This window comes from Oncorhynchus tshawytscha, linkage group LG29, assembly GCF_018296145.1.
Source record: "Oncorhynchus tshawytscha isolate Ot180627B linkage group LG29, Otsh_v2.0, whole genome shotgun sequence".
Taxonomy (NCBI): Eukaryota; Metazoa; Chordata; class Actinopteri; order Salmoniformes; family Salmonidae; genus Oncorhynchus; species Oncorhynchus tshawytscha.
This window is the reverse complement of record NC_056457.1, coordinates 14,761,291-14,776,309: the sequence shown is the minus strand read 5'-3', so window position 1 is coordinate 14,776,309 and position 15,019 is coordinate 14,761,291. Positions and strand designations below refer to the sequence as shown.

Sequence of the window (15,019 nt, the reverse complement as noted above, 5' to 3'; positions counted from 1 at the left end):
TCTGCCTTATTATTATTCGACCATGCTGGTCATTTATGAACATTTGAACATCTTGGCCATGTTCTGTTATAATCTCCACCCGGCACAGCCAGAAGAGGACTGGCCACCCCACATAGCCTGGTTCCTCTCTAGGTTTCTTCCTAGGTTTTGGCCTTTCTAGGGAGTTTTTCCTAGCCACTGTGCTTCTACACCTGCATTGTTTGCTGTTTGGGGTTTTAGGCTGGGTTTCTGTACAGCACTTTGAGATATCAGCTGATGTACGAAGGGCTATATAAATACATTTGATTTGATTTGATTTGATCACCCCTGGTGAGACAAAACCGCAACTCGTCAGTGAAGAGCAGATTTTGCCTGTCTGGTACAGCGACGGTGGATTTGTGCCCATAGGAGACATTGTTGCCAGTGATGTCTGGTGAGGACCTGCCTTACAACAGGCCTACAAGCCCTCAGTCCAGCCTCTCTCAGCCTATTGCGGACAGTCTGAGCACTGATGGAGGGATTGTGTGTTTCCGGTGCAACTCAGGCAGTTGTTGTTGCCAGCGTGTACCTGTCCTGCAGGTATGATGTTCGGAAGTACCGATCCTGTGCAGGTGTTGTTACACGTGGTCTGCCACTGCGAGGATGATCAACTGTCCGTTCTGTCTCCCTGTAGCTCTGTCTTAGGCGTCTCACAGTATGGACAATACAATTTAATGCCCTGGCCACATCTACAGTCCTCATGCCTCCTTGCAGCATGCCTAAGGCACGTTCACACAGATGAGCAGGGACCCTGGGCATCTTTCTTTTGGTGTTTTTCAGAGTCAGTAGAAAGACCTCTTTAGTGTCCTAAGTTTTCATAACTGTGACCTTAATTGCCTACCGTCTGTAAGCTGTTAGTGTCGACCATTCCACAGGTGCATGTTCATTAATTGTTTGTTTCATTGAACAAGCATGGGAGACCGTGTTTAAACCCTTTACAATGAAGATCTGTGAAGTTATTTGTACTTTTACTAATTATCTTTGAAAGACAGGGTCCTGAAAAAGGGACGTTTCTGTTTTTGCTGAGTTTATGTGGAAAATAGCTATTCTAACAAGATTTCATTAGCAATCAAAAGAGCAAACAACACTTAAATAATATATATTTATAGCTGTGTGTACTGTATGTCTTTAATGGGGTGCTCCTGAGTGGTGCAGTGGTCTAAGGCACTGCATCTCAGTACAACAGGCATCACTGGTTCAAATCCAGGCTGTATCAATGTGATTGGGGTGGCACACAATTGGCCCAGCGTCGTCTGGGTTTGGCCTTTGTTGTAAATAAGAATTTGTTCTTAACTGACTTGCCTAGTTATGTAAAAAATTATTGATAGGCAGTACTACAAAATGTCTCAAATATTCACTCAGATATTAATGACTACGTTAAAGCATTTCGCTACACTCGCATTAACATCTGCTAACCATGTGTATGTGACAAATAAAATTTGATTTGATTTGACATGCTATGCAAGCCAGTCCCAAGAGTTGTAGTCTAGTCTAATTAACTAATGAGATTGGGAGAAAGTCCAATATTAATGTTTCACATTCCTGACTTTCACCTAAGGTCTCCTCAACAAAAGATAGACATTTCCTGACTACCCTAGTCACCACCCTAGACATGGTGAGTTTGACGTGACAGACATTGGAAGGGCAACAGCTGTCTCAACAATAAAGATGTCCAGAGCAAAAACCTACTGACACCTCGGACAACACTGTTGACGACAAGGTCATCAGAGAGTTCATTCAGGGCAAATGAGACATGCCAGTCAATAAAGGGTAAGCTGTTCTAGAAATACTTTCAGCTTCTATGGAACTGTGCAATAAGAGTTAGTAGCCTTGGCTATAAATTGATGTTGGTAAAGGCTCAGACATTTAATTTCCTCTTCGTTATGTATTTGCATAATAGCTAGTACATTATTTTTTAACAAAATCAATGTTGACAATAATATTTTATTGGCACGTTGGCATTGGAAATATACGTTACACCGCAAAGGACACGCCATAAAAAGTGACTTCAAGGGCCTCCCGGGTGGCGCAGTGGTCTTGGGCACTGCATCACAGCACTTGCTGTGCCACCAGAGACTCTGTCGCAGCTGGCTGTGACCGGGAGGTCCATGGTGCGATGCAAAATTGGCCTAGCGTCGTTAGGGAGGGTTTGGCCGGTAAGTCTTGTCTCATGGCACACCAGTGACTCCTGTGGTGGGCCGGCTGCAGTGCATGGTCGCCAGGTGCACGGTGTTTCCTCCAATACATTGGTGCGGCTGGCTTCCGGGTTGGATGAGTGCTGTGTTAAGAAGCAGTGCGGGTTGTGTTTCGGGGGACACATGACCTTCGTCTCTCCCGAACCCGTACGGGAGTTGTAGCGATGAGACAAGATCGTAATTACTAACAATTGGATACCATGAAAATGGGGTAAAATTAATTTTAAAAAGTGACATCAAAGGATAATCAAAAATGATGGTTCCTCAAAGGTTCTTTGGTTCAATGTGGAACCATACTGACCCAAAAAACTCTTTGAGCCCTTCAATGGTTCTTTGCAGTTAAAACATGTGTTCTTTCCTCCTTTAGTGATCATTTAAATGTAGGGGCGGCTATTTTGGGGCGTGTTTTTTTCACAGCTCTTTTTGTGCAACTGTGAGTGAGAGTGTCAATTCCATTTTATCTACTCTCATGAGGATGATTAATTAAGTCAGTAGTTCTTTAGTATTTCCTCATGGACCACACAGTCGTTCCAAAGCTAGCTAGCACACATGATTCAACTTGTTGATAAACAAAATAATAAAATCAATGAAATTTGAACAACATAATATGACTATTAAACCAGAAAAAAAACACCCTGTATGGTTCTACAAAGAACCTTTGAGATTTGAGAAAGGTTCTTTATAGAACCATTCTCCTTAAAGAACCATAAAAAAGGGTTTTATATAGCCCCAAAAATGGATGTAACCATAGCGGAACCCTTTTTTTTGGTGCTATAGAAAATATTTTTTAATGGTTCTTTATAGAACCTTACAAGTTCCATTTAGAACCTCTTCATGTTCTTAGAAGTAATGGTTTGGACACACTGGCGGAACCTTTCCAGTTGAAAAGGTTCCTTGAGGAACCCCTCTGAACAGGATCTTCGAAGAACCCCTGTGTAAAGGTTAAATCCAGAACCTATTTGTGATGGGAGGGGTTCAATTGTGAAAGTTTTTAATAATATATTGTACGGGTGGCAGCCTATCAGATTGTAGGCGTGGCTTTTAGATGGTTATTTCTGGTCAGCCGTTAGCGTAAATGTCATTCCTGTTCATCATCTTAAGTATGTATACTGCAAATTAAAAAGTTCCTTCAATATTTATGCATAGTGCCCTCTCTGTTTATTATCAATGCATGGTCACGTGTACAGAAGTTTAATATTAACAGTTTTCACCAAAACTGTCAAAATACTCATCAACAAACGAAGAACTAATGCAGGCAAAATATCTGCACTACATTGTGAGAAAAAACAATATATACAGCTGAAGTTGGAAGTTTACATACACTTAGGTTGGAGCCATTAAAACTTGTTTTTCAACCACTCCACAAATTTCTTGTGAACAAACTATAGTTTTTGCAAGTCGGTTAGGACATCTACTTTGTGCATGACACAAGTAATTTTTCAAACAATTGTTTACAGACAGATTATTTCACTTACAACTTACTGTATCACAATTCCAGTGGGTCAGAAGTTTACATACATTAAGTTGTCTGCGCCTTTCAACAGCTGATGTCATGGCTTTAGAAGCTTCTGCCTGGCTAATTGACATCATTTGAGTCAATTGGAGGTGTACCTGTGGATGTATTTCAAGGCCTACCTTCAAAATCAAAAGAAATGAGCCAAGACCTCAGAAAATAAATTGTAGACCACCACAAGTCTGGTTCATCCTTGGGAGCAATTTCCAAACGTTCATCTGTGCAAACAATAGTATGCAAGTGTAAACACCATGGGACCACGTGACCATCACACCGCTCAGGAAGGAGAAGCGTTCAGTCTCCTAGAGATGAACGTACTTTGGGGTGAAAAGTGCAAATCAATCCCAGAACAACAGCAAAGGACCTTGTGAAGATGCTGGAGGAAAAAGGTACAAAAGTATGTACACTGCTCAAAAAAATAAAGGGAACACTTAAACAACACAATGTAACTCCAAGTCAATCACACTTCTGTGAAATCAAACTGTCCACTTAGGAAGCAACACTGATTGACAATAAATTTCACATGCTGTTGTGCAAATGGAATAGACAACAGGTGGAAATTATAGGCAATTAGCAAGACACCCCCAATAAAGGAGTGGTTCTGCAGGTGGTGACCACAGACCACTTCTCAGTTCCTATGTTTCCTGGCTGATGTTTTGGTCACTTTTGAATGCTGGCGGTGCTTTCACTCTAGTGGTAGCATGAGACGGAGTCTACAACCCACACAAGTGGCTCAGGTAGTGCAACTCATCCAGGATGGCACATCAATGCGACCTGTGGCAAGAAGGTTTGCTGTGTCTGTCAGCGTAATGTCCAGAGCATGGAGGCGCTACCAGGAGACAGGCCAATACATCAGGAGACGTGGAGGAGGCTGTAGGAGGGCAACAACCCAGCAGCAGAACCGCTACCTCCGCCTTTGTGCAAGGAGTAGCAGGAGGAGCACTGGCAGAGCCCTGCAAAATGACCTCCCATCTGCTCAAACGGTCAAAAACAGACTCCATGAGGGTGGTATGAGGGCCGGACGTCCACAGGTGGGGGTTGTACTTACAGCCCAACACCGTGCAGGACGTTTGGCATTTGCCAGAGAACACCAAGATTGGCAAATTAGCCACTGGCGCCCTGTGCTCTTCACCGATAAAAGCAGGTTCACACTGAGCACATGTGACAGACGTGACAGAGTCTGGAGACGCCGTGGAGAACGTTCTGCTGCCTGCAACATCCTCCAGCATGACCGGTTTGGCGGTGGGTCAGTCATGGTGTGGGGTGGCATTTCTTTGGGGGGCCGCACAGCCCTCCATGTGCTTGCCAGAGGTAGCCTGACTGCCATTAGGTACCAAGATGAGATCCTCAGACCCCTTGTGAGACCATATGCTGGTGCGGTTGGCCCTGGGTTCCTCCTAATGCAAGACAATGCTAGACCTCATGTGACTGGAGTGTGTCAGCAGTTCCTGCGAGAGGAAGGCATTGATGCTATGGACTGGCCAGCCCGTTCCTCAGACCTGAATCCAATTGAGCACATCTGGGACATCATGTCTCGCTCCATCCACCAACGCCACGTTGCACCACAGACTGTCCAGGAGTTGGCAGATGCTTTAGTCCAGGTCTGGGAAGAGATCCCTCAGGAGACCATCCACCACCTCATCAGGAGCATGCCCAGGCGTTGTAGGGAGGTCATACAGGCAAGTGGAGGCCACACACACTACTGAGCCTCATTTTGACTTGTTTTAAGGACATTACATCAAAGTTGGATCAGCCTGTAGTGTGGTTTTCCACTTTAATTTTAAGTGTGACTCCAAATCCAGACCTCCATGGGTTGATAAATTTGATTTCCATTGATAATTTTGTGCACATTCAACTATGTAAAGAAAAAAGTATTTAATAAGGATATTTCATTAATTCAGATCTAGGATGTGTTATTTTAGTGTTCCCTTTATTTTTTTGAGTAGTGTATATCCACAGTAAAACGAGTCCTATATTGACATAACCTGAAAGGATGCTCAGCAAGGAAGAAGCCACTGCTCCAAGACCGCAATTAAAAAGCCAGACTACGGTTTGCAACTGCACATGGGGACAAAGATCGTACTTTTTGGAGAAATGTCCTCTGGTCTGATGATACAAAAATAGAACTGTTTGGCCATAATGACCATCGTTATGTTTGGAGGAAAAGGGGGAGGCTTGCAAGCCGAAGAACACCATCCCAACCGTGAAGCAGGGGGGGGCAGCATCATGTTGAGTGGGTGCTTTGCTGCAGGAGGGACTGGTGCACTTCAGAAAATAGATGGCATCATGAGGTAGGAAAATTATGTGGATATATTGAAGCAACATCTCAAGACATCAGTCAGGAGGTTAAAGCTTGGTCGCAAATGGGTCTTCCAAATGGACAATGACCCCAAGCATACTTCCAAAGTTGTAGCAAAATGGCTTAAGGACAACAAGGTCAAGGTATTGGAGTGGCCATCACAAAGCCCTGACCTCAATTCAATAGAAAAATTGTGGGCAGAACTGAAAAAGCGTGTGCAAGCAAGGAGGCCTACAAACTTGACTCAGTTACACCAGCTCTATCAGGATGAATGGGCCAAAACTCACCCAACTTATTGTGGGAAGCTTGTGGAAGGCTATTGGAAATGTTTGACCCAACATAAACAATTTAAAGGCAATGCTACCAAATACTAATTGAGTGTATGTAAACTGCTGACCCATTGAGAATGTGATGGGAAAAAAAGGTGAAATAAATCATTCTCTCTACTATTATTAAAATTTCACATTCTTAAAAATAAAGTGGTGATCCTAATTGACCGAAGACAGGGAATTTTTACTAGGATTAAATGTCAGGAATTGTGAAAAAACTGAGTTCAAAAGTATTTTTCTAAGGTGTATGTAAACTTCCGACTTCAGCTGTACATATTACCTCAATTACCTTGACGAACCGGTGCCCCGCTCATTGACTCTGTACCAGTACCCCTGGTTTATATCCTCACAATTGTTATTTTACTGCTGCTGTTAAATGATTTGTTACTTTTATTTTGCATTTTTTACTTATCTATTTTTTACTTAACATGTTTTTCTTAAGGGCTTATAAGTAAGCGTTTCACTATAATGTCTACACCTGTTGTATTCGGCGCATGTGACAAATACCATTTTGATAGGTTTCAAATGCATCAAGAAATAATCATATTTATATGCCTAGCAATCAACAAATATACATTGTTTAAAGCACATGTCTACAAGCCCCAGTCACAAATGACAGCTCCAAAAAGCTGGTGAACAACATGTGAACGAGAAACTCATAGAATCATGACTCTTTCAAGATTTCAGTCCATCGTTGGCCGTTAGGGGGTCCTGTGTGTTCTAAGGATTACTGACTCAAATTAACAAAATTAGTCATAAGATTCATTCTTTTAACTGAACAAGACAAAAAAAAAATCGAAGTCCATTTGAAGAGCACAACATCTCATTAATAAAACAATACAACTGAACAGATGAACAGCAATGATTTTGACTCTAACAGGTTGCCCAAAAAATATATATCTTAAAGCCACGCCCTTACTAAGCCACACCTAAACTCCAGGGTTCCTCCAAGAACCCATTGCTACATTGAACCATTAAAAGGTCCCTCAAAAACCCCTCAACTAACCAAAGGTGCAAATATGAACCATTGACTTGCAATGGTTCCTTGAGGACCTCCATGGGTTCCTTGAGGATCTCCAGGTTTCCTCGAGTCACCACTAATTCTCTCTTAGGCTGATCCAGAGAGACTCATCCATGCTTTTATTACAAGCAGGCTTGACTACTGTAATGCTCTCCTATCTGGTCTACCCAAGAAAGCCAGTAGTCAACTGCAAAACATACAGAATACTGCAGCACGGGTACTGACCAAGACCAAAAGGAGAGCACATATTACACCGGTTTTAATGTCTCTGCACTGGCTGCCTGAGTTTTAGAATTCATTAAAAGATGCTTCTGTTTGTTTTTAAATCAATCCATGATTGTGCTCCCCAATACATGTCAGACATGCTTTTAAGTTATGTACCCAGTAGGTCCCTCAGGTCTTCTGGCACTGGCCTTTTAACTATCCCAAAGCCTAGGACCAAGAGGCATGGAGAGACAGCCTTTAGGTATTATGCCCCTGGAATAGCCTTCTAGAGAACCTGAGAGGGGCAGAAACTGTGGACATATTTAAAAGAGATCTTGAAACACACATTTTTAGCTTTGTTTTTCCTTCATTCAGTTTGCGTTATTATTTTTGTTTTATATCCATTTATGTTTGTTGTGTAGTAAATATTTCAGTTTTTATTGTCAATGTTTTTTGCGTTGCATTCCATGTCTGAAATGTGCTATATAATGAAGCTGGATTTGATTTGAAGAGTGTAAAGTACCAGAAACGATTCCGCTATTCTTACAAGCCCAATAACCCGTATTTGGCACGATATAGAACCATTTGTTTTTAGTGTGTTCCGATAGGAAGGAAGAATAGGAAGGGGAAGGGTTAATTTGCGGCTGGGGAAACCTGATGCTAATTAAGTCTTTGGAATGTCATACTAGCATTCTATTCCAGAAGCCTTCAGAGTGGGTCAGACATGGAGTGAGGGGAGCGATGCACGTTTCAAATTGTTTTCTTATTGACGACATTCAAAAAGGGCATCCACACCAAATACCAGAGCCACAGGTAATGTTCCCTATTGTTTTGTCTGTTGGAGTTTACTTTGTCATATCTGGATTTCAGGTAGCCTACTTTAACTGTTATAGTTAAACATGAAAATACATACAGGGGGAATCCAGACTAAACCAAATGTAATTTAATCAAATAAGCATATCTATCCAAAAATGACATTTTTGCGCACTGGTGTCATAAGAGCGAAAAGATGCTGAAATTTAAATCCTTTTCATTTTCTCCAGGGAGATAAACAAATGCAAAATGGCATTGTCCAGAACAGTGCTGTTGTTATTGGTGTACTCGTTATCACTACATGACACAGTAAGAGGTGTCGCAGAGATATGCCGGGGGACTCACTGCCACGGTGGCGAGACTGGGGATCCCAGACCGTGCGTCGGAGCCCAATGCCTGGGGGGTAGATCATCCAGACCACCGCGGCAATATAATCCAACAACACAGGGCAGATCGGGACAGGCAGTCCCCAGCCAGCACCATGTGTACCACAGCTCTCAGTCAAGAGGAGACACAACAGACACGTATGTTGTTCAACCACAGCGCGGTAGGCACAGTGACAGCGTTAGAGAAAGCGCAAGGATGCAAACGTCTGAAGTTTTCGGTTCAGGATGTACTGGAGCGGATTGCGTTACTCCTCAGAAACAGCTCCACGCTTTTAACGACACCAGAGACTGCAAAGGAATCGAATGTAAATTACCACTAAGGATACGGCCAAAGCCCCGTCCAAAAGATTGTGTGGGAGAGGGCTGTCTGGCTGATGATGCCGCAGCTTCCAGCCAGCCTTCCCCTGTCCATATGCCGGACAGAGCTGCTCAGTTTCTGGGAGAATTTCCAGAGTTTGGATATCCTGCATCTGAACTTGGCAGTGCGCCTTTGGGAGTGCAGCTCACATGTGACATTAACCCAGGTTAGTATATACCCACACATCAATTGTACATGAAATATATTATTATTAGTGTTATAATGCCTTAAAATACTACACAGTAACAGAAAACTGTAAATTATATGGTGATTTGGGGTATTATAAACAGTCAAATACTCTGAAACATTTTACTGCATCACACTGTACATTATGGTGCATTGTGGGAAAATATTTTGGGCATAGCAAGACATTGCTGTATTTCGTATGGTACTGTCGTATGGTACTGTCATTCCACCCCACAGAATACCATACCATATCTTTGGTGCGCTAATAACCGTTTGACCACTAGTGGGTGCATGGTATTGTTGTTTTTGGTTCATTAACATATTTTGAGGGTTGGGCATGTAGTAGGCTATATTTGTTGCACCCTCGAGTGAGAATGCTGTACTCTGTGGTTATAGTGCCCCATCAATTTGGATGGGCAGCAACTATTAAACCTTTACCATGTCCTTTTGGTCTGTTTTGTAGTGATGGGAGTACAAAGCTTCCTGACGCATTGAGATTTTCCATCCAATTGTGTTGAATGATGAACTTATTTTCAAGGCTTTGATCAACACAGTATACACTAGTGGCACCTGCTGGTCAAAATAATTTAGAGCTGCCAAATTACTATAGACGATGTCCCATAGCGTGAGCGTAGTGTAGCCTTTGTCTTCTGCCAAATAAATACCAAACCAATAAGGTTGTTCAGCAAAGCTTCAGACATCATTGATCACATGCTTCTGATAAAGTGATACAGTCATCGGCACACTGCTTCGATTCCAACGCATGCCTCGGAGCTCCAGCATTCAACATAACATCACTACTGTTTTGCCCTGTAGTCGATGCCAGTTTGGAAGCCTTTGGTAAGACCTCTAGAAGTGCAAGTGATATAAATACCCAAATATTAATTAATATGCTATAATGTGTAAACACTTTACCTAGCAGCCAACATGCTTGCACCAATCCCTTAACTCCTCCCTCAATGAATTTCATTCATCCATTCATTTACCTTTTTTTTACAGTATATTTTATGGTATTGTACTTTGTGTAATTACACAGTACTTGCTTTGATGCCGTATTTATATTACATTAGGTGTACTGTAATATGAAATACAGAGTTTTACTTGCCACGAGCTGCCTGTAATCTACTGTCAAATCCACAGTAACACCTTTACAGTGTAGGCTGTCTATTGAGAAGAACGTAATTGACAGACGAGGGAAGATGCATAGTGTGTAAAAGGGGTTCCAACTCGTGCCAGATTGAACTCCGTGGATGTGTGCGCAATTTGGAACCCCTTTACACAATGCATATGCAAAATAACCAAAGTAGTCTCATTCCAGAACAAGCGGTTTTCATCGCGATTATTTGTCTTGTAGGCTACATAGATTTTTGTTTAGAAATTACATGGAAATCACATAATATTCCTATAATTACTTTAAATTTATTTGGGATTCATTTAACATGCAACATTAGGCATCATTGCTACCATCTTCTTGTGTTTGAGACCCAAGATTATGCATGCATTGACTGCAGTCCAATTGAACTAGAAAATGTCTGGCAGTCAAGAAAACTTAGAATGCTTTGATGTCTATAAAAAGCCTGCCTAGGAAACTTCCATTACTTGATGTTGGACTTTTAGATTTTGTACCAAAATAGTTTAACAAAACAAAAACAAAAAGTATTTAATCTCAAAAAGGGATGTACTGTATTATCATAATTTCACAATATATTTAACTTAGCATTAATTTCACTAATGATTTGCTGAACGGTTTTGAAGTCTAATCATCTTAGAGTACAGGAGCACACTATTAGTACTTGATTCCAGTTTAATAGCTAGCTATACATAGTTCCACATCCTATCTCTGACTACTCCACACGATAAACCCTGCCCTATTCCATCTCACAGGGGAGAATGAGGTGCCTTCAGAGGATGCCCTCATCTTACACCTCCAACTGGCTAAGGGGCAGGAGAAGCTGGTAGAGGCCCTTCAGGCTCAGCAGACGATCATCCGCGACCTGCAGCAAAAGCTAGCCGAACAGCAGGGGGCGCTGTTGGTCCAGCAGCGGGAGATCCTGGAGCAGCAGCGCCGCATGTATGAGCAGATGGACGTGGTCAAGGCACAGTATGGCCTGCTCTCTGACACCGTCAAACAGGTGTCCTTCCAAGGCCTCCAAGGGGAGCTCCAGAGCTACTTCGAGAGCCACCTGGCAGGCCTCCAGAGCCAGGCTCGGAGCCACCTGCAGAAGTCCTATGCCGTTCGCAAGGACATGCACATGGATGTAGATGCTAAATTGATGGATGTGGTCGGGGAAGCCCACCTTCCGCACCCCCTGCTGGGGTGTGGCGCCCCGTGTGGACCGGAGGATTACTGTGACTTCCAGAGGGAGCCACCGCAGTGTGAGAAGTGTACCATGTGCCCACCTGGTTTCTTCCTGGTCTCCCAGTGCTCTCCCAATGCAGACAGAATATGCCAGGACAGAGACGAATGCCTTGAATTACCAAACCTATGTGGACAGGGAGTGAAGTGCATCAACACTCCAGGTAAGGCTTACAACATTTCTAATTTGTAATTAGACATGATATCCATCCTGGTTCCAGAAGTCCTTTTACTGAATAGTCAACTAAGAGTATCAAGCAATTTGGCACATGCTCATATTTCTGATCTCCTTCTCCCATCTCTTTGTCGTTGTTTGATGCTGAGCAGGAGGGTTCAGGTGCCTGGGCATGTCGGAAAGGGAGGCTGCTGCTGGAGTATGTGGCCATGACTACTTCTACAACCAGGAGCTTCCGGAGTGCCAGGCCTGTTCTGACTGCAATGGAGAACCCATTGCCATCCCCTGTACAGCCACCAGTGATTCTGTCTGTGGACCCTTCACAGACAACCTGATGTCCCAGTCCTGGGGTGCCACCGTGACCTTGCCCCCAGCCAGGGCCCCCGGCAGCCACATCTTCCCTGGCCTCCAGCTCAATGTCCAGAGCAAAGAAGCCAGCGACTTGCTGTCCAACCATGCCGGCCGGCTATCCTTCCAGCAGCACGGCTTGATGTGGCTGGACCATAACTTTGCCCTAAAGCACAATTGCAGGAACTTCCTCCAGGTGGGCATGCGACTCAACAGCAGTCAAGAGGAGGAGGGCCACGACCTCAGTGGGGTCCGCATTGAGCAGCCAGACGGGAAGTACTTCCAGGGAGTTAGTGTTAGTGGCATCGCAGAGGTCGAGCCCAACCACATGCTGACTCTGTTCCTGAAGAGTCCCAACCAGCATTGCAACCAGAGCAAGGACCTTCATGTCTACGAACTCAACGGGCCTTCCTTCAGCATGCTCTGGCTGTCCCACGATACTGGAGCCGTGGCCATGACAGCACAGATGTCAATGTCAGCCCACTACCAGACCAACTACCGTCCAACCTTCCGCATCACCTCCGTCTCTGACCCTTACATGGTGGGGTTGACCCACGACAGCCGCGGGGTGCGCTTCACAGAGAGTGGTGTGGTTAAATTTGTCCTACAGCAAGCACTGTACTCCATGGGCCACACCTGCATCCGAGAGGGCTTCTCTCTGGTGGCCTACGCCAACCGCAACGGGACCAACCAGGAATTGATGCAGGCATTCAAGTCGGGCGTCAACTACAGGGACACATCCATCACCCTTTCTGGGGCTGTCAGGGTGGATAGTGGGCACTCGCTTAGTTTCGAGATCCTATCCCCATCCCAGTGTAATATCCGCTACTTTGGAGACAGTACTGGGATCAGTATACTGAGCCTTATCTGGATCCCCTCAGCTGTCTCCTCTGCCCTGACTGCCACAGTGTCCAGGACAGGCCTTCCCTCTGGAGTCGTCCGCAACAAAGCCCTCCTCTTCCAGCAGGTCAGCCCAGAATCAGACCAAGTGCGCCTGGCCCATTCTGGGGAACCCAACGGCCAAAAGAACTTTGTCTTCTGGGGGGATGGGACAGCTAACGTGGCCCTCAACCTGAAGCTGATCCATTCGTGTAACGTGGTGAAGCTCACTCTGCACCGGCAGGGGGGCAGCGGGGAGAGTGGACAGGCTACACCTGTGGCCCAGCAGATTTCTGGGCACATGCCTGAGGGCAGCGAGTGGGCCAACGTGGGCCTGAGGGCCTCCTTCCAGGTCCAAAACGGTACAGCCATCTATGTGACACTGGACTGCGTACGTGGTCGTGTTAACCAGATCACCCACAAGGGAGGCACTAACATATCCATCCTCTGGGTGGCGTTGTGATCCAAAAAGAGGACCTTTTTTGTTGTTGACTCTGTCACATTTTGTCAACACGTTTTAAAAACAAACATGGTTTCGCACAATTTCAAATTACAGAGCAAATTTGGAACCTCACTTAACGTCACAGGTGCTTCCAAGGTAGAGGAACTTTTTTGAAATGGAAGGTTGTGTTTTGTCTAATGTTAACATTTTTGTTATGTTAATGTTGTTTGTATCTTATGACTGATACTTTGTTGATTCATTGATTTTTTTGGGGGGGATGACAAGTACTGATGTTGCTCGAAGTACTTCGGCTGGTTGAGCAGTGACCAATTATTTTGTATGAAGTAAGCTGAATGATGTGTGTGTGTTTATAATGTTTGTTATGCTTTTTATTATGCTATATCTTATTCCATCAATTTCCTGCACATGAATATGAAATGTTGCCTTTCAATGCGTGTGTATTAGAGTATTTTGATAAAAGAGCATTTAAATATTTTAAAATGTATTATATTTAACTTTCACCAAGCTGTTATTTTTATTTCATATTTTCAATAACTTATTCTGAATTTTATGTCACTTAAAATAATAGTAGAGTAACATTGGAAAAAAATGTATCGATATACTATTGGAAACAATACCTTACTTCATAAACAGAATTGTACTTCAATCTATTTTGATAAAACGATCACAGTTGTGTCAATACTGTGCTTCTAGGATACATGTATGTCAAACAATAGAATTATGTTACAAATATTTATGTGACCATGGAACTACAGTATAAGTGTAGTATACATTACATATACTTACGTAAATGGTGTAGGGAAAGTTTATCCTCAGATTATTATCATCTTTACATTTGATAATTCACACAAATCAGGTTTTATGTAGCAACAATATGTTAACCGTTAACTGCATAATGTATGTTGTGCTTTAGCCTCAATACTCTTGGCCCTGTGGAAGTGCTGCCTATGCATAGCATTCTTAATTGCCTTTGTGCATGTTCTGTCCCCCAAACAATTAGACACAATGAAGTGTTTCAGCGATTTGGCAGCGAAGCGAAGCAAAGCGGTCGGTCACTGAAATACCTCTGCTTTATTTTCACTTCGCCATGCAATGCTTGGTGATTTGTTTGACTTCACATGTATTGTAGAACAACAATGAGTGTATTCTTGTTTTTTTCAAAGCCAAATAAAAATTCACAAATTTTGTAAGAGGTTGATTCTCCCTCTTGCTTAAAAAAATAAAATAAAAATGTACCAAAAAGTGATGAGGGGGTCAGCATCTAGGTGTGATTTTTGGGATGAACTGAGATTGATTGAGATGTCATTCATGTAGAAAATGTATGTCCTGATATAGAGGCTTTGATTAAAAATGTGAATGACGGCACACAGTCTCACCTCCACCATGTGACTGAATCACATGATATGAGCCTAATTCTTCAGTCTTTTCAACCATGACAGCTTTAAAACTGACCCCACCATCCTGACAACCATCATA

At 43.3% G+C, this 15,019-nt stretch overlaps 2 protein-coding genes across 2 annotated transcripts in view; one reads left to right on the top strand and one right to left on the bottom strand.

Annotated features, from left to right (window-relative positions):
• LOC112227875 (amyloid beta (A4) precursor protein-binding, family B, member 1 interacting protein) overlaps positions 1–15,019 on the bottom strand; it is a 56,989-nt gene that overhangs the window by 36,474 nt on the left and 5,496 nt on the right. The window lies entirely within an intron of this gene.
• nell3 (NELL (neural EGFL like) family member 3) lies at positions 8,199–14,789 on the top strand. Its single transcript, XM_024392845.2, has 4 exons — positions 8,199–8,392; positions 8,623–9,302; positions 11,207–11,842; positions 12,006–14,789. The coding sequence occupies exons 2-4, from the start codon at positions 8,642–8,644 to the stop codon at positions 13,541–13,543; spliced, it is 2,835 nt and encodes a 944-aa protein (XP_024248613.1). The 5' UTR covers positions 8,199–8,392; positions 8,623–8,641; the 3' UTR covers positions 13,544–14,789.

What these genes read in the sequence shown, in the direction of transcription:
- nell3 (XM_024392845.2), top strand. Translation starts at nt 8,642, where the DNA reads ATGGCATTGTCCAGAACAGTGCTGTTGTTATTGGTGTACTCGTTATCA. An exon ending in CACATGTGACATTAACCCAG is followed by an intron (nt 9,303 to 11,206) that starts GTTAGTATATAC and finishes TCCATCTCACAG; the next exon opens with GGGAGAATGAGGTGCCTTCA. An exon ending in GAAGTGCATCAACACTCCAG is followed by an intron (nt 11,843 to 12,005) that starts GTAAGGCTTACA and finishes GATGCTGAGCAG; the next exon opens with GAGGGTTCAGGTGCCTGGGC.